The following is a 24628-nucleotide window of genomic DNA, read 5'->3' as shown; positions in this document are numbered from 1 at the left end:
GGGGTGTGTCGCGATTCTGCCTTCTCACACCGCGCGCGACACAGGTTCGTGGATCCGAGTGTTGCGATTTCGGTTTTACATTGCATATCGTTTAAGCCCTAGTTCATAGACAATTGGAAAAGCAGACCTGACCTGTTGAAAAGAGATGATATTCATCCTCCTGGGATGGTGCTGCTCTTCTCTCTAGTAATATGCCACATAGTCTCAGATTTGATCCTTGACTATCTGATTCTGGGGCCCAGGTCAGGAAGCAGACCGAATGGCTAAACCTTCCGTCTGCTAGCTGTCTCACGTCAAAGAAGTCAGATAAAGCCCAACTCTTTCACCTAGATATCATCATATAGAGACTGTGTCTGTTCTCCGAACTAGAAAATTATGTAATATGGCACACAGTCTTAGAGCTCAAACATGACAATCTGGGGCTTAGGTCAGGAAGCAGACAGACTGGTTAAACCGACCGTCTGCTAGCTGTCTCACGTCACCAAGGTCAGATAAATCCCATCACATAGAGCCTCTTTCACCTAGATATCATCACATAGACTGTCTCTGTTCCCCGAACTAGGAAATACAAATAACTCCCAAACCCATTTAAGGGTAAAAATTTGATTGATGTTAAACAAACAAAAAACAATATAATGCAGATGAACAAATGATAAAGATTGGGTTGCTGAATATTCGATCCCTTACTTCAAAAGCACTTATTGTTAATGATATGATCACAGATCAAAAAAATAATCGATGGAGTGTTTGACAGAAACCTGGCAAAAACCAAACGATTCACATACTTTAAATGAGTCCACACCCCAATATTACCGTTATAAAAACGATAAAGATAAAGTCCTAATTGTTGGTGATTTTAATATACATGTAGACAATGAAAAAAATGCATTGGGTTTGGCATTTAAAGACATTCTTAACTAGTGGAGTTAGACAACATGTGTCAGGACCAACCCAATGTCAATCATACTCTAGATCTAATATTATCACATGGAATCAATGTTGATGCCGTTGAAATTCTGCAACAGAGCGACGACATCTCAGATCATTATCTAGTCTTGTGTATACTTTATTTACCCAAGGTTACAAGGTTTATTTACTCCGCGTTACAAATGTTAGAACGATCACTTCTGCCACTAAAGATTGCTTTATTAGTTATATTCCAGATCAGTTTCATGTCCTCAGCCTCCCAGATAGCTTACAAGAACTCGATAGTGACAGAAACTTTTGACTCTCTCTTTTCCAGCACTTTAGACACAGTTACTCCATTGCACTTAGAGAAGATTAAAGAAAACAGTCCAATGCCGTGGTACGATGAGCACACTCGGGCCCTTAAGAGAGCAGGCAGAAAAATAAAACAGCTGGAAGAAAACAAAACTAGACATTTTCTGCATTTTGTGGAGATAGAGCACGATTACATACAGAAAGGCCTTAAAAATGGCTAGAGCGGCTTTCTCGTGTGTGAGTTCTCAAGTGCATGTTACAGTTTTCTTTTCGGTTGAAACTTTGTCCACACTGTTGGCAGGTGAAAGGCTTCTCTCCAGTGTGAATCACCATGTGCCTTTTAAATTTTCCTTTCATAGTAAACCTTATTCCACACTCATCGCAGGTGTAAGGGCTCTCTCTAGTGTGAACTACCATGTGGATGTTAAGATTTCCTTTTCGGTTGAAACTCTTTCCACACTGTTTGCAAGTGAAAGGCTTCTCTGCAGTGTGAATTCTCATGTGGACTTCAAGGCTCCCATGTTGACTGAAACACTTTCCACACTGAGAGCATTTGTAGGGTTTCTCTCCAGTATGACATCTCATGTGGACTTTAAGGTGTCCATGTTGATCAAAACTCTTTCCACGTTGTTTGCAGGTGTAAGGCTTCTCTTTGGTGTGAATGCTCATGTGGTTATTAAGGTTTCCTTTTCGGTTGAATTGCTTTCCACACTGTTGGCAGGTATACGGCTTCTTTCCCATGTGAACTTCCATGTGGACTTCAAGGTTTTTATGCTGACTGAAACTCTTTCCACACTGTTGGCAGGGGTAATGCTGCCCTTTATTGTGAATCCCCATGTGGTTATTAAGGTTTCTTTTTTGTCTGAATCTCATTCCACACTGTGGGCAGATGCATGGCTTATTTCCCTTGTGATCTTCCATGTGGACTTTAAGGTCATGAAGTTGATCAAAACTCTTTTCACAATGATAGCAGGTGTAACCCTTCTCTTTATTGTGAATTCTTACGTGCCAGTTAAGGCTTGCTTTTCGAGTGAATCTGTCTCCACAGTGTTGGCAGATGAAATAACTTTCAGTTTCTGTCTTTTGAGCTTTTTCTTGTGATGAAGTCTTTTCATATTGATCTTTCTCTTCCATTTCATTCAGTACTTGATTCTCGTCTTTCAGCGCCATCAGGTCTAAGGCAAACAAGACAAATAAAAGTTAACCCCAGTTTAATGGCACAAAGCAACAGACATTAAAACATTTCTACATGTAAAACATTAAAGTCAACATTTAACTAGATGTTATACCCACTTGAAAAATGTGTTAAATGTGTAGTGACTGAGACAGATTAGACACACAATTATTTATAATATTTGATCAATAATCCACAATACCCTAGACTGGGTAAACTGGGTATGTTGACAGAAGTCGTGGGATTTCATGTGTTGTGTGATATCTCTGCGCCCAAGTAGCAGTGCTTCGCCTGTGCTTCCCCCTAATTTAGTCTCAAGTCAATATCTGCCTAGGAAATCGCCTAGTGTTAATCTGCATCGCTATTTGTACTCGTTGTGAATACACATGCCAAAAGAAGTAATTAGGTGTTTTTTTAATTTATTTTTTATTACTTTTACCCAAACATGCTAGCTGGCAAAAGGATTCCATTCATTGTGCTAAGCTAGCTAGCGCTGACCCTGTCAAACTAAAACAATGCATGCACTGAGACAAAAATGCATTTGCCCACCTATCTAAATGTAGGAACGAAAGTGAATAAAGCCCTATTTAAAAAAACGGTGGAGTGTTCCTTTAACAAATGGGGCTTGCAAAGTGTTACCTATGAAATTTATGGCTCGTTTCCACTGAGCAGTACGGAACGGTTCGGGTCGGTAAACCATGAATCGGCTAGCGTTTCCACTGCCAACAGTACCCTTACTTGACAGGCGTGGTGTAGGCAGCCTATGCCGGAAAGAAGCGTTCAACGTCATTTTCGCACGAAGAAGAAAGCGACATAAACAACAATGGATGACATACAGGATATGCTTCTCGCCATTATTGTCACAAGAAGCCAAGTGCCGCCGCCGACATTAGGCGTTTCTCAATAGCAATTACGCAAAGTTCGGACTTGCCAAGCCCAGCTCAGGAGAATGACTCCTGAGGACGCGAGTCCGGTAATTCTGCAAATGGAACAGCGCGTTCTTCAAAGCGTCAGTCAGCTCGCTCTGCTAACGTTACTCCGGTTATCTCTGTATGTACATTTTAGGCAACAATAAAAAGAAATATGTTATAAAACACCACACTGCCTCTTTACGTTTTCATTTAAAGAAATCTTAAACATTATAGCCACACAAATGTGGTTCAGGCAAATTGATTATATTCACTGCATGTAACGTTAGCCTATTTATAACAAAATATATATATAACACAACCCTGCCTCTTTTCATTTAAATTTAAAAAATATTAAACTTATTAATATGGTTCAGGCAATATGTGCATTTGTACTCTGATCATCTTCACTGTAATAAAATAAAAAATTACATAACTAAACCCTGTCTCTTTTTGTTACATTTCAGTTTTATCAATAATAGCCATTATAAAAGTATAAGTAAAAAGTACAAGAAGCTTTACAATAAGAAATAAAGCAAACAATTCAGTCAAACATACAGTCAGCGCTCTAGTCTAACGATACAACGGTAAAGTTAAATAGCCGAAATATAAAGTTATGAAATTTCACTTAGCCCTCAGTTCGGCCAGGGAACAAATTATAGATTCACAAGACCAAAGATCGCCGGTTAGGTCTACACAAGACGAATTATATCTCATGTTTAACCACTACAGAGACGTCAGAGTCAGCGGCAAACGTCAGAAGGACCAGCCGAGGAAAGGCTGTTCCAGGCGGGGTACATGAGCGCCGAGCGCCCGGTGATTGCACGGATCTCAAATTTTCATTAATCTTTATAAATAAACCACAGATTTGAGCTTTAATCAACTACATTCTCGCCTGAAAAACTCTTAAATTTACATTGTGACACAGTAACAGTAGTATTATATTAAACTGTATATTAAAAAATGGCACTTCTTATGTTGACATTCCACTTGTAGCAAGCGCAAGTGACGATTCTCTATCAACCAATCAACGTCCTGCAGTGAGTCTAGCTCCACCTTTTATGGCTGTGTTAGTGGAGTATTCAGATATTTACAAGTTTATTATTTTGTGTTACAGTGCAAGTTCATCCGATGATGAGTGGATTCCTCCAAGTCACGCAGAGAGGCAACGTCACTCTTCTCTGTTCTCAAGCATACCTGGGCACCCAACCCCTACCCCTACCCCTAACCCCACAAGAGGTAGAGGCAGAGCAAGAGCTGGGACTTCACAAAGAGGGAGGAGTGCTCAGCCATCTTCTTCTGATGAAGAAAGCTGGCACACTGAAATGGACACAGACGAGAACCCAGTTTTGTTCCCATTTGCACCAAAACGACCACCAGGACCTCAAGCTCATCAGAAATGCTGCGTATTCACCACTTGAGCTTTTTCAGTTATTTTTTACCACGTCTGTTATTGACACAATAATAAGAAACACAAACTCCTATGCTGCAACGAGGGCTGAGTCGGGTAAGAAATTCATGTGTGTTACGTGCCACATGCACTAACATACGGAGCGACACCTATTAAAAGGTGACGCCCGGAGTTCCATCTCCTGCTCCCGTAAACACACAACGACACTGTATAGTCAGCAGAAAATCAGGATTTATTTTTACATATGAGTAAGATTTCATTCATTGTGAAAAGGAAAGTTATAATTCAAAAATGGGAAGGTTTCAAACGGCCACAAAATAACAAACAAAACGGGTCTTCTAACTAGTTTTTAAATCATCTTACCTGGAATTAGAAATAACAAAAGTACAGTTCTTGCCTCCCTGCTAGCCAATAAACAGGAGAAAAAGTTAAAGGAAAAATAGGGCCTCAGACCTCCCAATATTTTTAGTTAAAGCTATAAGATTGCACAATTACCGTCCTATACCGCTAACAGGCCGGAATGCCGCACACCAGCAGCTTACTCTAAGGAAAAGAAAAACACACGACAGCCAAACGGCTTTTCCGTACCACTGTACCGGACACAACTCTTAATCACACACTATACAACTGCGTGAAGCAGGAGGGGGAACTCGATGAGCAAACCTTCCACACGGCTTATATCCACACGAGAAGTCCATCAGCGCCGCCCTTCTAATCAGCTGCACCTGTGACACTCAAATGAGCGCAAATTGACAGACAGGGAGGGAGAGCAAAAAGAGAACAAAAAGAAAACATGCGCACATTCCTTTGTTCTACACAATATAAACACACTTATGTTCTGATACGTAACAATGTGGATACCACTTGTTGTGAAAGACTTTTTGTGCTACATGGGCATTTTGATCTATATGGGATTGGTAAATGCAAAGACTTTGGTGGATTACTGGTCAACGAAGGACATTTATAGTTTTCCCTTTCCTCGTTTTGCAATGTCCAGATCCTGTTTTCAAAGCATTTCTTGGAACCTTCATCTTTGTGATCTAAAAGAGGATGAAGATAACAAGAAAAAAGGGAAGCCCTGGCTATAACTATGCAAAATAAAACCCCTCTATGGCAACATTGTTTCTGCGTGCAAGACATATTTTCAACCACAAAGGCAACTAGCAGTGGATGAACGTATGGTTGCATCAAGGGCAAGAATTGAAGGGCAAGCCCACAAAATGGGGCTACAAATTGTTTGTCCTTGGACAAATTAATATTCATTAATTTGTGAATATTTTAAATGTTTAATAAAAGGGCAAAAAGTCATAAACAAAAATCTGAAAATTCGTCGGTATTTACTTTTTTGCGCAGCAGTTGGTGTAGCCAGTTCAAATAAAAATTTTGGTGTTCAACTTTGCGTTTTAAAAAGACAACAACCGTTCATTTTTCGTTTTTCAGTTACGGGTTAAAAAAGGAAAAACGAATGGACACAAAAGTAGCCTACAAGGATCGTTTGGACTGAATACGAGACAGAGTTCTTTATTAAATTCATAAAAGAAACAATAATTAGCCTATAGGAATACTGGATTCTAAATCTCAAATAAATGCCACAATCAAAACCTCGGAGCAGAAATGAGGGCGAAACACCCAGAAACTCCTTATGTGTTGTTCGCAGTAGGCTACAAGGGTATTTCCCTGCCATTAATGCTTGGATAACACGCCACGTCTCCTTCCATTAATAATAATAATAATAATGTCTAATGCGGTGGCTGTGATATTATATAAACGTCCGTTGCCGTGATTTTTTTAAATGACTTATCGTGAGAGAAAAAAGGACGTTTTAGTCGCATAACATCGGTTAATGGAAACGCCGTCATTTCGAAATAGTTTTTTTTTTATCGACATTTAGATAATAGCGCAAAACATTTGCGCAAATCTGTAATGGAAACGCAGCTACAGGGAAGTTTTGATTTTAAGTCGGCAGCTGCACAATTCAGCACTGCAAAACAGCGTAAAAAGTAGCCTAAAATGACGCGAGACAATGTTAAAGGCCTATAGTCATTTGTTTGTTCCAGTTCATTTGACAAGGAGTCATTTCACGGTGGCCAATTTAAATGTTACCAGCTAAATGAGACATACTGAGAGAGTATAATTAAGTTCGCTTGAGTAAAAACAATAGGCTACTATTCAGATATTTTATGTGGGGAAGGGGGATTGGTTTGTTAAACTATGAATGTGAAACCATAGTAAAAACAATTGGCGTTGATTGACGCCAATCGGACGTTCATGTTTTTTTCCGTCTATTTGAAAGTTAGGCTAATAAACATGTTGCATTCTTTACGGCCTGATTATGTCATTTTTTAAATTACATAGCCTGCCTCCAGTTTTCCTCAACTTGACTAATTAAGAGGCGATATTTGACCGGCAAATCATCAAAATGTCCGGAAAACAAAACCTCTGCCGGTCACTTTGACCGGCACCATTTTTTTCTATCGGAAACTCTGATATATATATATATTTAAATTTTTAGCAGTGTTTTATGCAACTTCAAAGGGTTTCCTGTAAAATGACACCAAAATTGTGCATTTAGGCCAAAGCAAAAAAATATATTTACTATATAAAAATATCTGTGGGGTATTGAGCTAAAACTTCACATACACACTCTGGGGACATCAGAGATTTATTTTACATCTTGTGAAAAAAGCATTATACCACCCCTTTAAAACAAGCTGACCACTAAGAAGCGAATGCAAGAAGCAATCAGGTCACCTTCGTGTCAAGGTGGACCACGGATGCATCAGACCCTGGCCCCTTGGAAGGATCCCAGCTGTTACTGGTCTGGAGAAAGCATGGGGTTGGTCTCGAGCAGGAAGGTGGTCACCACAGACATGGGTTTGGGAGCTCAGCGCGAGAACAGAACGACTACTAGCTCCTGGTCGCTTATCAACAGCATGGAAATAATGGCATTTCTTCTGGCACTGAAACCTTCCTGTCACAGACCTAATAGGACACCACATCTCAGTCCAGTCAGACAAAATGGCGGTAGTGTCCTATATAAACCACCAGGGTCGACTCTGTACAGGTTAGACCAGGGATCTCCAACCCTGCTTCAGAAGAGCTACTGTCCTGCAGACTTCAGTTCCACTGCACCTGCCTGTAATTATCAAGTAACCCTGAACAGCTTGATTAGCTGGTGCAGGTGTGTTTTATTGGGGTTGGGGTTTAACCCTTTATCAGTCACACTAAGAAATAAATATGCAAAAAAAATTTTTTTGATAAAATGGTGTTCCTTAGTCCACATTTAGCAACTTTTCAGTGTTTTTTTTTTCTTTTTTATAACCCAATCAGGAAGCAGATACACACGTCAACCAGCCGGTTGACTTGCCCAGTTAAGCCTAGTTCACACGGGACGATTTTAAAATTGTCGGCCGATTTTCCAAACCTGAGAGACCCCACACACGGGGATAAAAAAATCACGGGTCTAACAGTTTTGGTCGTACAGTGTGTGGTGCGCAGCCACACGGCAAAATCAACACATCACACACGAACCGATTTGACTCCCGAGCATTCTCAGGTCAGACGGGAAATCTCGCAAAATACCTCGAGATCAAACGTGACTTCAGAGTAAACAATCATGGCGGACGAAGAGGATGGAGTGGCAATAGTTTGTAGTTTGTTTTTAACCGGAAAAAAACGTTATCAGAAGAAAAGGCGATGATCTCCGACGTCCACCGGACTTTCTGGTGCGCGATGCCGCCGACTGTTTTGATTATGTTTCCCGGTGCTTCCTCGCTGCCTCGTCACCTCGCTTTCGGATTGGCTACACTCCACAGTCCACAGGCTGCGTGCTCGGGGGACACCACACACAAGGAGAAATCGGGCCAAATAAATCCAACATGTTGGATATCCCCGATTTGAGATCGGAGCGGAGATCGGAGCGGTCCCGACGTCCTTCCGAGCAGACGAGAGCAGTCTTAACACACCACACACGGCAGGAATATCTGATCAGATTATTTTACAATAATCGGAGCATCCTTAAGATTGTCGGAAGGAGTGAATCGGGGCTAAAATCGGCCTAATTATCCTGCCGTGTGAACCAGGCTTTAGGGTAATTCTCGGCATTAAGTAACTAGTATTAGGCATTCATGGATTTTTTTCGTGTGTGCATCTGAAGTTTAATTTTTTTTCATATAAAAACATTACAGACAGTAGAATATGTTAATATCATCAATTTATTTTAAAAACATGTTACAAACAAATACAAAACTAAATAAATAATTATGATACCTAAACAATAAATAATAAAAAATCTATACAATAAATAAAATAAATAAATCATCTCTGGTAACAATATCTGACAAGATGAATGGTATAGACAAATTGACAATGTAATAAAATAGAAATATAGCACATATCTTTTGATTTGATAGGTGATGCGTAACAAAGAACAGTTTTCTATTCAAACAACTTCTCATCCTTGAATTACTGTAAATGTGAAATCTGATCAAAATACAAAAATGCAACTTGTAAAATCATATAAAAAATGATAAAGGGTGATTAATCAATGTAGTAATAATATCAAGTAAGGGTGTGTGGGTGTGTGCATGGGTCTCATCCTTGGCTTACTCTTAACTCATCTCTGGTGATATGCAACAAAGCACTGTTTTTTGTTGTTCAAACAACTTTCCATCTCCACATTTGGAACATCGCCAACGCGACACTCCACTTTTGCACAAGTTGCACCTCCCTCTCTGAGTGCCAAATGTAGGCCAGTGTCCAACACCATCATATCGGACTTCCTGGGTGGGTTGGAGAACTCGGGGGTTGGGGCAACAGACTTGTGGCTTGTGCTTAGCACCTGGGGGTTGGCCAACCCTGGCAGGAACCTTGTCAGCTCCCTTCAACGTAGCTGCCACCGACAGACGGAATTTCTTCAAGGGCATCGGTTTCTGTTTGAGAATACTGCAGTCCCTTTTGTAGATAAGCCATGCATTCACAATGCTCACATCGATGATGTACCCAAACAATGGCAGGTACCAGCGCCGGGACTTCATTGGTGTTTTATAGAGGTGCACAAGCATATCGGAGAGATCAATGCCCCCCCATGGCTTGATTGTATGCCAGGACGATGGATGGGCAGGGGACGTCGACCTTCTGTTGCGCCTCCTTTGTGTATCTCTTCACTGAAGACAGTGGCTCCACCCCATAAGCATTGCTCAGCAAGGTGACACACTTCTTGTCGAACCACTTTACTGCAACGACTCCCTCTGATGAACAGAAATCAACAACACCTCGGCCTCGCTTCACCATCTCCTTATCACTCATCAATGTTGCACCACCTGAAAGACATGGAAATTAGTTTTTGTGAATACAGTATGTATCACAATAACATATAATTTCTATAACAAATGGAAGGCATGTGTACAGTATATCTGCATCAGAAGAAAAAAATGTATGTGCATGCATGGTTTGATTTGGTTGTGATTGTGTAACTAACATGATTAATATATTTACTGAAAGTGCATTACCTGTGCGATTTACCCTGACGGTACCCACACTTCTCAGTCCCAGGTTGGTGTGCAGCGTCTTCACCAAGTCGAAGCTGGTAAAAAAGTTGTCGTAGAACACCACAGTTGCCTCTTTGTGTACGATAGTGTTGCAGAGTATTGAGACAACCTTGGCGCCAAGGAGGAGGTCTTCCAAGCCCAGATGTGCATGCTCTTCCTCTTGAATGTTGAAGAATGTTGTGGCCCCTTGGTACAATATGAAGTCGTGGATGATGCCAGAGTAGCTGCCCCGACAGAAGATCTTAAACCCCCACTTATCCGGCTTGTTCTGAATGTACTGCCTGAGTTTGCCAGCTCTGGTGCCCTTGTAAGCCACCATAACTTCATCAACACTCTGCCTGTTGGTAGGTGGAATAAGGAGGCATTGTTCTCTGAACATGTCAAAAAGAGGGCGTATCTTATGGAAGCGGTCAGGGCAGCCCTCCATCTGGAAGTTATCATTGAAGTGGACATATCTTCGGAGCACTTTGAAGCGCTTCACTGACATTGTATCAGCCACTGGTGGGAAGCGTGACTCACAGGCCCAGTAATCTTCCAAAGAGGGAAATTCAAAAACACCCATGTAGAGCAAAACTGACAAGAAAACCTAAATTTCAGCAGCTGTGGTGTTGATGGATGTCCCGGTCTGTTGAACTGAGTACAGGTTGGTATGCTCAGTTATGTGCACAATCATCTGGTCAGTAAAGAGGCGCCAACTCTGGAAGCTCGAAGACAGGCTCGGGCAGAGTGAAGATTGGAATGTCCTTTTTGACCCATTTGGTCTTTCTGGACTTTGCAGGAGGGGAGGGAGTTTGATTGAGGTCTGAAGATACCTCAACAAGCCTGTTTCTATTCCTCAATTTCTTTGAAGGGGCCGGTAAATCTATACTGCGTGGAGGGACAAAATCTTCATTATCTCCATCGTCTGGATCACTGAGCTCTTCCACTTCTGAGTCACATGGATCAGCGGGTAAAAGTGCAATAGTGCTAGAGGTAGATCTGGGGGGTCCATAAAATGTACGGCAGTCCATTATGTCTGAAAGAGATGGAACGTAATAAACATTACTGTACAGTGTAGGGTCGCAAACTGTGTCTTGAGTAATCAGTGCATCAGGTACATCTATCCATAATAAATGCACAATTGTCATATTGATAAACTGTTCTCCCAACATACAGGCACATTGTGATTTATTTTAATTTGTGAAGAAAAAAATGCATATGCTAATAAATACTCTGTGTACTATGTATGACAAATCAGATAACACACAACCATGAAATTACATAAGAGACAGAAAATGTTGAAGTGTGACTGATAAGGTAAGTTTACTGTGCTAAATAAAGCCAAAAATGTCCAACCATCAATTCAATTACAGTCTCATTATCATGTTATGTTTGTCAGATTATTGAACAGAAAATGTAATGTTTATACCCATCTAGACAGCTGTAGTTGTAGCTATTCAATGCACAACGTTAGTGTTAGTCAATAAACCTCAGCTACGATGGCTATTGCAGAAATAATGAGTAGGACTAATGGTTCATTTCGTAATCTGTAAAGAGTAAACAGTATTCAATTTAGAATCTGAAGGTAAAACCACAGGCCGTATAAATAAGGGTAAAATACATATAGTCTAGCAAAGAAATAGGCCGTATGATCCTGCAGGGTGTATTATACTGAGTCATGATCGCGTTGCTGTGCTAATTTAGCAAGCGTCCATTTCATTTACCCTAACTGGGCAACTCAACCGAGCGGTCACACAACTTTTTGGAGGTAACAGAGAGATACATCTTATCACGTTTCTTCCATTCAACAAAAATATAATCATTAGGAAGTCTAGAACATTAAATCCAACCAAAAAATATCTTACCTTAAATTTTAGAGTCACTGGCAGCCATTGTTTGAAGAGAGGTCACGACAATACACTTCCGGTTCAGATTCAGCTCGTCTCAGCAACAAATATTTTATAACAACATTGCCACCCAGTGGATATAATTGCCATTACACATTCTATTCAGTGAGAGGAAGACGAACAAACAGCTAAAAATGGGGTTTGGCGAGTTTTAATTATAGGAATTTGACCGCAAATAAAGGTCAACCGCACGGTTACAATGCACGTTAAAGGGTTAAAGGGGTGGTTAATTATGATTTCACTTTTCTAACTTTAGTTAGTGTGTAAAGTTGCTGTTTGAGCATAAACAACATCTGCAAAGTTACAACGCTCAAAGTTCAAAGCAAAGGAAGATATTTGCTTTTAAAGAAATCATTTTTTAAGGACTACAACAAACGCCTGGTAGGGACTACATGACATTCCTCCCGGGTTAGTGACATCACCAACCCTAAAATTTACATAAACCCGCTCCAGGAACATGCAATTTTTGTTGAGAAGAGGATGAGTTGCTGTAGTCAAGCACATTTGTGAGTCTGCTCAAACTGTAGTATGTGCTTTTCACATGCAATAGAATGTCACTCTGTATGCATCTCACAACAGTTCCTATTAGGGCTGCACGAAAAATCTTTTAATTTTATGACAAAAATCATAATTGTCGATCATTACCTTGAAATTGTAATTACGATTATTAATGATGGTTTGAATAGTTTGGCCATGGGACCCACATTTCCCCATGGTCATCAAGCCGCGGCCCACCTTTTTAGGAATTATATAGGCCTATTATAATACATTTGTTTACACAAAAATTGTTGACACACAAGTTCTGTCCCCCTTTACTTAACATACAAAAAGACTGTAAGAATCCCGGATCCGGGTCCAAAATGACGTCATTAATAATGTACTTCATATTTTAAATGTATGTGGAGTTATGAGCTCATATCGGGTACCATTTGAAAGCTTGGAATGTCTACTTTCTGGAGATATGCATCACTTTGGCATTTGTTTTACACCAAGTAACTTATTTACAATAAATTACCTTGTTCACCCAACAACAGCTTCATAATTATGTGCGTAGTTGAATACGCATATTTTTCATATCACTCAAATATGATGCACTTGTACAAACCATATATCAAATGAAAGCTCTCATTGCCAGTAAGAAGGTTCAAAAAGTATTTTTAGTGAGGTATAATCTAATACACTTTCGAATGAATCATGAGGTATACAATCAACAAGTGCAATTATTGAATATTTGCCCTGCTACTTGCACTAGACAGCACAGTTAGCCACAAATGCTACATCATCCTTTTCCTTTGGTTATTCTCTACAAAATGAGCCATTTTTCTGTTTTCTGGGGTTGCGTGCCCAAGTAATCCCTCAATATGTCCCGCGAGTGCCAAACACCACAAAGTAAATGTTATGATATTCAAGAATGCAGGAAAACATGTAAACATCTTCTGATCCGGATAAAGCATATATTGCCTTAAAGCTTAGACGCTCCGCTTTTCGGCAATGTATCGCGAGATCAAATGGACCAATCAGGGGCTGTGATATTGCAGCTTGAACATGAAGAGACGAGGTAAATGGTAAATGCAAAGACTTTGGTGGATTACTGGTCAACGAAGGACATTTATAGTTTTCCCTTTCTTCATTTTGCAATGTCCAGATCCCATTTTCAAAGCATTTCTTGGAACCTTCATCTAAAAGAGGATGAAGATAACAAGAAAAAAGGGAAGCCCTGGCTATGACAGACTGTGCAAAATAAAACCCCTCTATGGCAACATTGTTTCTGCGTGCAAGACATATTTTCAACCACAAAGGCAATGGATGAACATATGGTTGCATCAAGGGCAAGAATTGGGCTGAAACAATATATGAAGGACAAGCCCACAAAATGGGGCTACAAATTGTTTGTCCTTGCTGATTCATTGTCTGCACAAAAGTCACGCCTGATCCTCTTCCCACTATTGACAGAAGTGAGAGGAAGAGGATCGGGCGTGACTTTTTACTGCGCCGAGTCGAAGTATTCCCAAAAGTGCTATTCCGCCATACATTATAGTTATCCTTTTTAACCCGCTTAGAAAAGCGCCACGTTTTATTTTGTGTCACCATACTTGGTCGTATAACTAATCGTGTAACTGTTTTTAAATAGGGAAAACGTTGATGTGTTTGGTCACTTCTAAATTCATTGCTGTTAGATACCATTGAATATACTGGGCTAAGCTAAGTGCTATCACAAGTGTCACCGCGCACCAGAGCGATTGAGTGCACGCACTGATATGAGAGAGGTATGTATCAACTCGTCTTACTTAAAGGAATAACATAGTTTAATATGAAAAAACGGTGGAGTATACCTTTAATACAACCTGTCCCTTAGACCCAATCCCCTGCCCCCTTCTATAGGAGACATCACCAACATTAGAGGCTTTCTCACCAGAGGAACCATTTCATAGTTCCTAGAACTAATGGCGTAAGTACCTGTTTTTTGGTGTTCGCAGCTCAGGAACTGGGAACGATTTAGGTAATAGGAACAACTTTTGGGGGAACTTAATTAGCTCCTACTTCAAATTAGGGTCAAACCCAGCAAAATAAGAACTATCAGTGATGCAAGTGTAGGTTGTACACACAAATTAAAGCCTTTATATTTACCCCACTAACTTTATGAACAAGGAAAACAGTGATAGGTGGACCTCTCAACCTTTACGCTAAGGAGAAAAATCCAACGCGACTTTGAGGGGATCAAGCGAAACATGTTTATGTATTTATGCTCTGAAAAATATTCCTTTTCTACAAAAAATAAAACTAATCATTTACATTGCACATGGCTAAAGTTTTCCGGCACCATGCCGTATCTCCAGTGAGAGGCATTTGGCTGCAGAAATAAAACAGATAGTCCTACATTTAAAAACAAAAAACATGTTCATGAGTTCACCCACCAATGGTATGAGAGGAACACAGCTTTCACTCTTAACCAAACTAACATTACAAGGCAATCAGAAGTAGAATGGGGCTGGTCATGGAAAAAGTGTGGTTGAGATCCAGCAGAACCCAAGTCTTACTAAGCATAGATGCCGGAGCAGAATTGGAGAGAAGAAAGCAAATAAGTCAGCAGGATGGAGACTAAGTCTATAAAGCCTGGGGAAGACATCCTAATTGATAAAGGACTTAAAAATAAATGGCGCTGGGGGTGGATAGAAGGAATAGGCAGAGACAGCTGGGCCCGTATTCATAAAGATTCTAAGAATCCTCTAAGAAAACTCTTAATTTAGCTGAAAAACTTTTACGTAGGAGTCTTAGCTTAAAAGCGATTCGGGACCGATCTGAGAGCAACTCTGAATAAGGAAAAGACAAAAACTTTCATCTTAGTAAGGAGGCGGGGTTGACCCCGTTGCTATGTATGACACAATCTTTTGAAGACTGTGATTGGTTGGTTGTCCAAGAAGGGCAAAAAAGTAATTTTAAGTATAGGGTCTATTCTAAGCCTTCACTTTGAAATTACATGCGTAATTTTTCCTATTTGACCGTTCTCACACACACAAACATTATATATGTGTATATAAATCCTTTTTTTTATTTTTTAACCATGCTGTTAATTTCCTATAAGGTATTTGATTGGCTTAGAATGATAAAAATTGTTTGATCAAACATGGAATTTTCCCAGTTGCCAAATATTGTAATAGTGATTACTTTCATTTCTGGCGCTATGGCATTTCTGTGCTGTGTCGGAGATGTTAGCGTGTCTCTAATAAGATCAGTCACAAACATGATCCCTGCACGATCTAATCTATAGCTTCTTATTAACTCACTGTTATTCATTGTCTGCAACACATTTCTTCTTCTTCGTCGTCTTTGTCATTTTCTCCTCTGCTAAAGAAACTCTTAAGCCTCTTAAAAGTCCTCGTCCGTGCTCCTAACAATTTTGACCTTAAGACCTCTTTTAAGGGTTAAGATGCTTTCTGAATTACTTTTTTCTTTACTAGGATTTTTTCTTCAATTTTAAGAGAAAACGCCCACATTTCTAAGAATTTTCTTAGAATTTTGTCACTAGGAGCTACTCTTTGCATTAAGATTCTTTATGAATACGGGCCCAGGTATTTTGGTAGCTGGTGTAAGAAATTAAGAGAACCATGTGCTTCTGCACGTTGTGCTCGAGAAAGCTAATATATGAAACTAGTGGTAAAAAAGTGCTACCGTGTCACAAATTAAACCCTGAACACAGAGCGGCTGTCCGCGCTCTCCAACACACAACACGACTACTGGGAGCAGCAACCAGAGCTGACGTATCGTACCAATGACTGACCGTGTTTATGACTGCGTGTGCACGCTCATTGCAGAACACGATTTATCATTCTCGATCTCTCAACAGTTTGTAAATCTGTGTAAAATAATAGCAGAAAATAAAAATGCTTTAACAATACTGTCCATTTCAAATCAGCTTGCCAGTTATGTGAGATGCTCATCTCACGAGATTGGGTTCTCTAGAATGAGATTTTTGCACAATTTTTCTGAAATCCTCAATGACAAAATTCATGGTCTGGAATGGAAAAATAGTATACAGGTGCATTTTGAAATGTTTTCACAAATAATCTTCTAATGCATGTCATTTCATGTCTCTGCAGAAGAGTATGAATTATCAAATGCATTGGAAGAAAATATACAAGCACTGTAAAAGGTTTTTACTGACTGGATTTTCTCCAGTATGATTTCACACGAGTCTCTTCAGACCTTACAATACATTTATGAGCTTCCAGAACTCCTGACTGAGGCTGTGTGTGACCTCCTAACTGAACTAAAATAAAATACAAACAGTATAAATAAAAGTTTATAACAGTTTTCTCTTGGTCTTATTAAGTGCAAACAATGAGAGCAAGTGCAACCATAATCAAACTTAGCGCTCAGACTCTTTATAATTGTTGTGAAATTGTGGTTTTATTTTGCACCGGAAGTTATAGGGTTTTGTATGTTAACCTAATTTGCGCACATCATGGAGCTTGTGTTTTAGGGTGTACTCACACTAGCCAGTTTGAACCGTGCCCGAGTGCGTTTGACCACCAACTAGTGTGAGTGCTCCGAACCGTGCCCGGGCGCGGCTCGATTAGCCGGCCCTGGCCCGCTTGGAAGAGGTGGGCCAGAGCACGGTTCAGTTGGACTCGGGCGCGGTTCGCATGCAGTGTGAGCGCTAACCGTGCTGGACTCCATTGTGTTCAGTGAGAGCGCCGCTCTTCCTGTTTATCCCGAAACCGTCGCACCATAATGAAGTAAGCGTGCTCCGGCACGAATGCTGAAACCCTATGTGAGTGCAGGCCAGAGGGGGAGTGGGGAGGGGGGACAATCGTACTCGGGCCCGGTTCATGGCAACCGTGCCTAGTGTGAGTACACCCTTACTCTGGGTATAGAGGGAGCAGCGGTGCTTTTATATGACGCTGTTGCGCAACGAATCTTCCACCATCAGTGAACTGTGATTCTTGGTGCACTGTGCAAATGCAACTCGTGCTGGATGAGCAGAGCAGTGCATTTATAATGTGTGTGTGTGTGTGTGTGTGTGTGTGTGTGTGTGTGTGTGTGTGTGTGTGTGTGTGTGTGTGTGTGTGTGTGTGTGTGTGTGTGTGTGTGTGTGTGTGTGGGGGGGGGGGGTATAAAAACAGCAAAACGACAGTTGAGGCGAATGTGTGTAGCGGTGGAATGTTCTACGCTTATTTCACCCTCACACTCCGTCATGGCAATATTCACGAGATCTTGTCACACCCCAAGTAAATACACATGGCATAGTTTTCTGTAGTAAAACGTCTTTGTATACTTCCTATTTTAGATCAATTTCCTAGCATTTAATTTACCATTATTTCTTTTGAACAAAATTTCAGAAATTTCATGTTTTAGATTATAGGTCCTCTTGGACCCTGTCAAGGAGAAGGCTAACTAGCAAAACTTGATATCAAAGTAGCCTAAATGTTACGTTTGCACCATATTGTAGTGAGTAACCTTTCTTGGTATTGGGGTTTCAAATAGCCGACCATAAGTTTTTTTTTTTTTTTTTTTTTGCCAAATAACCCCCAGCCATTGTATCTGATTTATACAAAATAAGGATTTTTTTGATACTGGTGTAAAATTAAGTAATATGGTTTTCAGTGTTTTCAAATTAGAAGTTGATTTTGGGTTTAATGTCACAAGTAATTGTAAAAGGCTTCTTCTGTATTATTTTTCCTAGTTTAAAGCGTGTTGTAATAACAAATGTAAGTCGGATCTTCTCAGGTGGAAGGCAACGTTAGCATTTGTCTGATCACGTGATCTCAACATGTCCGTCCACATAAGGTGACCCGAATAAATAAAACCACCTCAATTAGGACACTCATTTGACATTCTACAAAAATATAATTCATTTCTGTAGAGCTGGACATTTTAATAATGATCAAATGACTAAATTCAGCTTTGAGAATGAAACCAACCTGTTTGTTCCTCAGTATCTTCATGTTTCAGACTGAATGTTTCTTCAATCTTAATGTCTTTGTTCTCTTCTTTAATAAACGCCATCTTTGTTTGTTCCTCAGCTTCTTCTTGTTTCAGACTGAATGTTTCTTCAGTCTTCACGTCTTCACTCTCCTCTTTAATAAACGGCATCTTTATAATAGTGTCACGTGGATGTCAGTCCCTTCACCAGGAGTTCTTCTGTGTGTTTGTCCTGTTTAAGATGAGAATAATTAACAGAAAGAAAAATAAATCCACAGTAAATCTCTGTGTGCGTCTCAATCAGCTCTAGTTCAGTAGTTCAGAGAACTGGTAAGAGAGAGTTAATGGCCTTTGTTGCTTTTGGCTTGCTTAGTTAGGGACATTTAATATTCAAAAATATTATTAATCTGCCTGTATTTACACCATTATATGAGAATATCCAGCGCGGCTATATAAAAATACAACTTTTTACAACAAAAATGAACCATCACTGAACATACTTAAGCTGGACTACGACGCTATATTCTTCTAGATCTGCTGTAGAGCAGAAACTAACTTTGAAACAATCTGCATTGTATAAAGCACTATATAAATAAATGTGACTTAAATCACCTGATTAGACAAAAACTAAACATAAATTAATAAAAGAACACAAATCATACAAACTAAATTTGTATCTAGTATCTAAATTTGTAAACATTCACGATAAAGGAAGCAAAATGAGACTCATTTAGTTACTCATGCATGAATGCTCTTTACCCATAAAAACAACGTTCATCCGTGTTATTACAAACACAATGTTACATTAACCAGTAATTCATTCATTTCATTGTATAAACTGTATGAACGGGTTGCTTTAATCTAAACACTTAAAATGGTCAAAAACACAAACCTTTCTGCAGTGGAATCTCATCAGATGCAGGAGTGCGGCGCAGCTTTATGACATCACATCACCACACCAAAATAAAAGTCCTGTGTGCACACTACAACCCGTAGAAATATGCATAGAATAAAACACATTAAAATATTAATTTAAGATTAAGAGATTCCAAATTCTATCAATGCCATTACGATTTTTTTCAGATTCTTACCAAAATATAAGCCAGCGTGAATGATATTCAGACAAGGATAAGGTCAATAATCTTAGTCTTCATATTACGAAGGGTTGTAAAAAACTTTAGAATATTTTAAACTCTTTAGGAATTAGTAGATCAAAATGTCTGATCTCAATGTGTGATCTAACTATTAGATATATTCGTCTTATTTCATCTCAATATCTCCACAATATTGGGGCATTAAATAAAATCAAATGTCAACTTTATTTGGTTAAAGTGCATATAAGGATATTACATTGTCTGTCTGAATGGAGTACTTAAAATGGTTACTGCGTGTTCCGTTTCAAAAATGTAGGGTATGGCGAAAAACTCAATCTCATTTTCTCCTCCAACTTCAAAATCATCGTTTTACCTTTTTTTATTTTGTAAATGGTGTTTGACTTAGACTTTGCACGTGTGGTTTGTAAACGTCACACGTGACCTTTCAATGTGATTACACAATGTGTTGTACAACATTGAAGTCCACAGAAAAATCCTGGAATGTTTCCTCACATCCTTATGATGTTATCTGTACTTAAACCATAGTCTGCCTGAATACTGGATTCTGATTGGTTGGAAGGGGTGCAATAAAAGCCATTTTTGCGTGTAATTTTACTTATTTGGTGAATATCGCAATTTTGATAAATGGGCCGAGGCACAAGATGAACTGGAGGAAATGTAGAAGATAACGTTAAATGAAAAATGTAACCAAAAAAAAATGTAATTAACACCAGCACCACTCAAGAAGATAAAAGACAACAATGATGAGGTTTACTTAAAATAAATAAATAAATAAATAAAAATAATAATATATATAAGAATCAGTGGTTAAAATTAGTCTTCTACTAAACAAGTAAAATAATCGGTTTGTTGATGGACATGCACTTGTTAATGCTGATGGTGAGAAATTACAGTTGCAACATCTCACACTACTCAGTTTAAGGTACATTATATCACTGAGAAACGTCCTGCTCGAGTTGTCCTTGCGATGGAGGTTCGGTTTGAATAACTAGTTCTTCCAGGGTTTCATCATCGCACTCGGGTTGATATGGTAAAATCTACGTCATTGTTCTTAACTGTGTTTAGTTTACAGTTTAGGAGCTGACATTGTTATGGCAATGGGCGTTTTTGTTTTCGACACGCACGTAGTAGACCAATCACAACAGACTGAGCCGCCTGGCCAATCAGAGCAGAGTAGTTCGCGAAAAGGAGAGATTTAGAGAGATTGATTTGAAAAATCATTGAAAATGTGGTGATGTGCAAATGTATATTATGAGAAAATTAAACCGTTTTTTGACCTTTGATGCATGTAAACCTGTTGAAGGAGACTCCAAAACATTAGGAAACTTTAAAATAGCATAATAGGGGCATTTTAAGAAAAATAAGGGAATGCATTCAAAATGAGTGACAATTCGTTTAAGATTGCCACACCACAGAATATCTTTTTATGCTTGACAAAATGGTACTCAAAAAAAATCATCAATGTTGGAAAAAAACCAAGGGGTTTTCAGAGTAACAAATGCATAGTATCGTTACAAATAGTACCGTTCTTTGTAAACCACATAGTTGTAATCAAAATTATTCAACCCCTATTGCAGACTGAATTTATTGGTACTTTCAGCTGGTTTGTAATGAATAAAAGTAATTGAAATAGCCCAACACAACAAATGTTTTAAGCGGTTACCCCAAATTCAACTGTAAATGCAACTTTTAATGACTTTTGCAGTCTCAAAGTGATTCAACCCCCTGAATAGAATCCCTCACAACAGCACAAGTATTCACAGCACATTTTTAATCACCACATTTATTTTGTTACTGAAAGGAAAATGCACGGCACATATTTATATATTCAATTAAATGCCATTTGGGATGTTCACCAAGTCTGCTGCCACTAAGCAAAGATTTGATAGGAATGCAATAATTTAGTTCAGTTAGAGAACAGACACTCAAATTAAAAACTGAACGTGTCTTCTTAAAGAAGCATGAGCCAAACGAAAGTCGCAGTACAGATCGGAATCAGGAGTCAGATTTCACCTCACTTCGCCCATTTCACCTCACTCTTGATGACAAGATGAAGGAAGATTTGGTTTCAAAGCAAAATGTAAAAGCGCCTATTTAAGTGATTTTGTCATTGTACTGTTTTGCTGCGCCACATTTAGACAAAACATAAAGCTCATGATTGTGAGCGACTCACACCTATGGACAATAGTGTCAATCAGTTCAACTGACTGTGGAGGAAACCTGCGATTTGTGACTCCTATATATGATAAACATTAATATTTGTTAATGTATTTTAGCAAGCAGTTCTGTTAGTAGGAAAATCATGGTCTCTATATTGAGTCTTGAACAACGCTTGTCAACACAAATTGCTGATGCGGTGGTGACGTGTTCATGTAACATGTAAGGGTGCCGCTGCCAATAAAGCACCTAAAAGCTGTCACAAAAAAAAGGGCAAAAGTAATGATTATGAATATGTCAAATAGCAAGGAGTAAATTAATATTATTAATAAACAATTGTTTTCTGTGTCAGTGTCAGCTGCAAAGATGAAGCTGACTCGTGATCTTCGCAGTAGTGAACGCGCCAGAGAGAAATGCACATTTCATACGGATTACATAAGCACATTACATGTTTTAAAACTATAATTCTTAACAAGTAATTCTTATGTAATTTCTTAACAAGTAATTCTAATTCTTACTTGTTAAGAACAAGTAAAAACTATAATTCTTGATATCTGTAATTGTATTTTCACTAGTGAAATGTCACCATAGGCTGCCATTCAAAATAAATTGTTGATATGAAGAATTGATTTCTTACTAGTTAAAATTCCAGTTTCACATATCAGAAATACAATTCTTACTAGTAAAAACCTTTATTTTTGATATCAAGAATTCAGTTGTCACTAGTTGAAATGTCTATTCTTGATATCAACAATTGAATTGCTACTAGTAAAATTTCTGATATCAATACAATTCCAGATATCTAAAATGGCTTTCTTACTAGTAACAATCACATTCATGATATCAGAAATGAACATTGTCACTAGTGAAAATGGAATTCTTGATATCAAAAATGAACATTGTTACTAGTAGCAATTCAATTGTTGATATCAAGAATAGACATTTCAACTAGTGACAATTGAATTCTTGATATCAAAAATAAAGGTTTTTACTAGTAAGAATTGTATTTCTGATAAGTGAAACTGGAATTTTAACTAGTAAGAAATCAATTCTTCATATCAACAATTTATTTTGAATGGCAGCCTATGGTGACATTTCACTAGTGAATATACAATTACAGATATCAAGAATTATAGTTTTTACTAGTTGAAATTCAATTGTTGATATCAAGAATCATCATTTTAACTAGTGAAAATGTAAATGCTGATATCAAGTAGCAGCATTGTTACTAGTGGAAATGTAATTCCTGATATCAAAATTGCCATTGTTACTAGTAGAAATCTAATTCCTGATATCAATAACTATCATTTTAACTAGTGAAAATTTAGTTGTTGATATCAAGAATTCATATAATGCGAATGATTAAAAGTCAAAATGGCTTGCCTATTGCCATTACCAGGATATAAATTGTTAATATCAAGAATTACAGTTTTTCCTAGTTGAAATTCAGTTGCTAATATCAAGAATTATAGTTTTTACCAGTTAAAATTCAATTGTTGATATCAAGAATGAAAATTTTTACTAGTTGAAATGTAATTCCTGATATCAAAAATTGCCATTGTTACTAGTAGAAACATTATTCCTGATATCAAGAATTATCATTTTAACTAGTGAAAATTGAATTGTTGATATCAAGGATTCATATCCCGGAAATGAATAAAAGTTAAAACGGCTTGCCATACATTTCAAGCTTTCTATAGATGTATTTCTCGGGTATGTGAGGCAAGTAGCTTATACGCTGAGTTTCGGTTTATTTATGAGACCGTTCACGCGCCGGCGCCTCTGTGTCGTGATTATCTATTGTCTGCTATATTTACTTCTCATTTATTAAATCCAGGCAATTGGTTGATGAAACATTGATTACAATTAAGATACAATTAATACAAAACGAAATCAACTTTAAAGAAAGGCTTTGTGCTTTCTCTTTGAGGTCTCTTTTCTCTGAGGTAACCGAGAACTGTCACGTCCGTAACATTGTCATTTCCTCATAAATGCGAGAAAAAAAAAAAAAAAAAAAAAAAAAAAATATGTTCTGTGGAGAGCCAACCCTTCTTCATCCGGTGGGAAGTATTGGGTAGGTTTGCGCAGTGTAATTCACAGAATTACAAAAAAATATATATTTTGCCACCTAAAAGTTAAAGATTTTCTGTGTTATGTTGTGTCAAATAACCTCCTGGGATGGTGCTGCTTGATCCTTGACTATCTGATTCTGGGACCCAGGTCAGGAAGCGGACAGACTGGCTAAACCAACCGTCTGCTAGCTGTCTCACGTCACCAAGGTCAGATAAATCCCATCACATAGAGCCTCTTTCACCTAGATATTATCATATAGAGACTGTCTCTGTTCCCCGAGCTAGGAAATACAAAAAAACTCCCAAACCCATTTAAGGGTAAAAATTTGATTGAAGTTCAACAAACAAAAAAACAATATAATACAGATGAGCAAATGATAAAGCTTGGGTTGCTGAATATTCGATCCCTTACTTCAAAAGCACTTATTGTTAATGATATGATTACTGACTATAACCTAGATGTGCTGTGTTTGACAGAAACCTGGCTAAAACCAAACGATTACATTACTTTAAATGAGTCCACCCCCCAATATTACTGTTATAAAAACGATCCACGTATGAAAGGAAAAGGGGGAGGTGTTGCTGCAATCTTCAGATAATTTCTTGCTCAATGTAACACTATCTAGTGTAAATGATAAATCCCGCTTGACATTTGTGCTAGCTACTGTATACAGGGAACCAAACAGACTTTATCAAAGAATTTCCTGACTTT

General features: G+C 38.5%; 1 protein-coding gene across 4 annotated transcripts in view; it reads right to left on the bottom strand.

The window, feature by feature from the left end:
- Positions 1 to 959: 959 nt before the first annotated feature.
- Positions 960 to 24628, bottom strand: part of LOC309497385 (piggyBac transposable element-derived protein 3-like) — a 168989-nt gene continuing 145320 nt past the window's right edge. The window contains exons 1-4 of one of the 4 annotated variants that reach the window (XM_082167645.1): positions 19465 to 19522; positions 18572 to 18804; positions 10225 to 11278; positions 7489 to 10035 (exon numbers count right to left, since the gene is read on the bottom strand). In XM_082167645.1, coding sequence (XP_082023771.1) covers positions 9788 to 10035; positions 10225 to 10825 — 849 coding nt within the window. In that variant the 5' untranslated portion in view covers positions 10826 to 11278; positions 18572 to 18804; positions 19465 to 19522 and the 3' untranslated portion in view covers positions 7489 to 9787. Of the gene's footprint in view, positions 2397 to 7488; positions 10036 to 10224; positions 11279 to 12107; positions 12120 to 18571; positions 18805 to 19464; positions 19523 to 24628 lie in introns of those variants that run through there. The other 3 variants (XM_082167643.1, XM_082167647.1, XM_082167646.1) reach the window with 3 other exon arrangements.

The sequence above is a fragment of the Leuciscus leuciscus genome, assembly GCF_965113295.1.
Source record: "Leuciscus leuciscus genome assembly, chromosome: 4".
In the NCBI taxonomy this organism is placed as follows: Eukaryota; Metazoa; Chordata; class Actinopteri; order Cypriniformes; family Leuciscidae; genus Leuciscus; species Leuciscus leuciscus.
The sequence above is the reverse complement of the archived record's forward strand: the minus strand, read 5'-3'. Positions and strand labels throughout refer to the sequence as shown.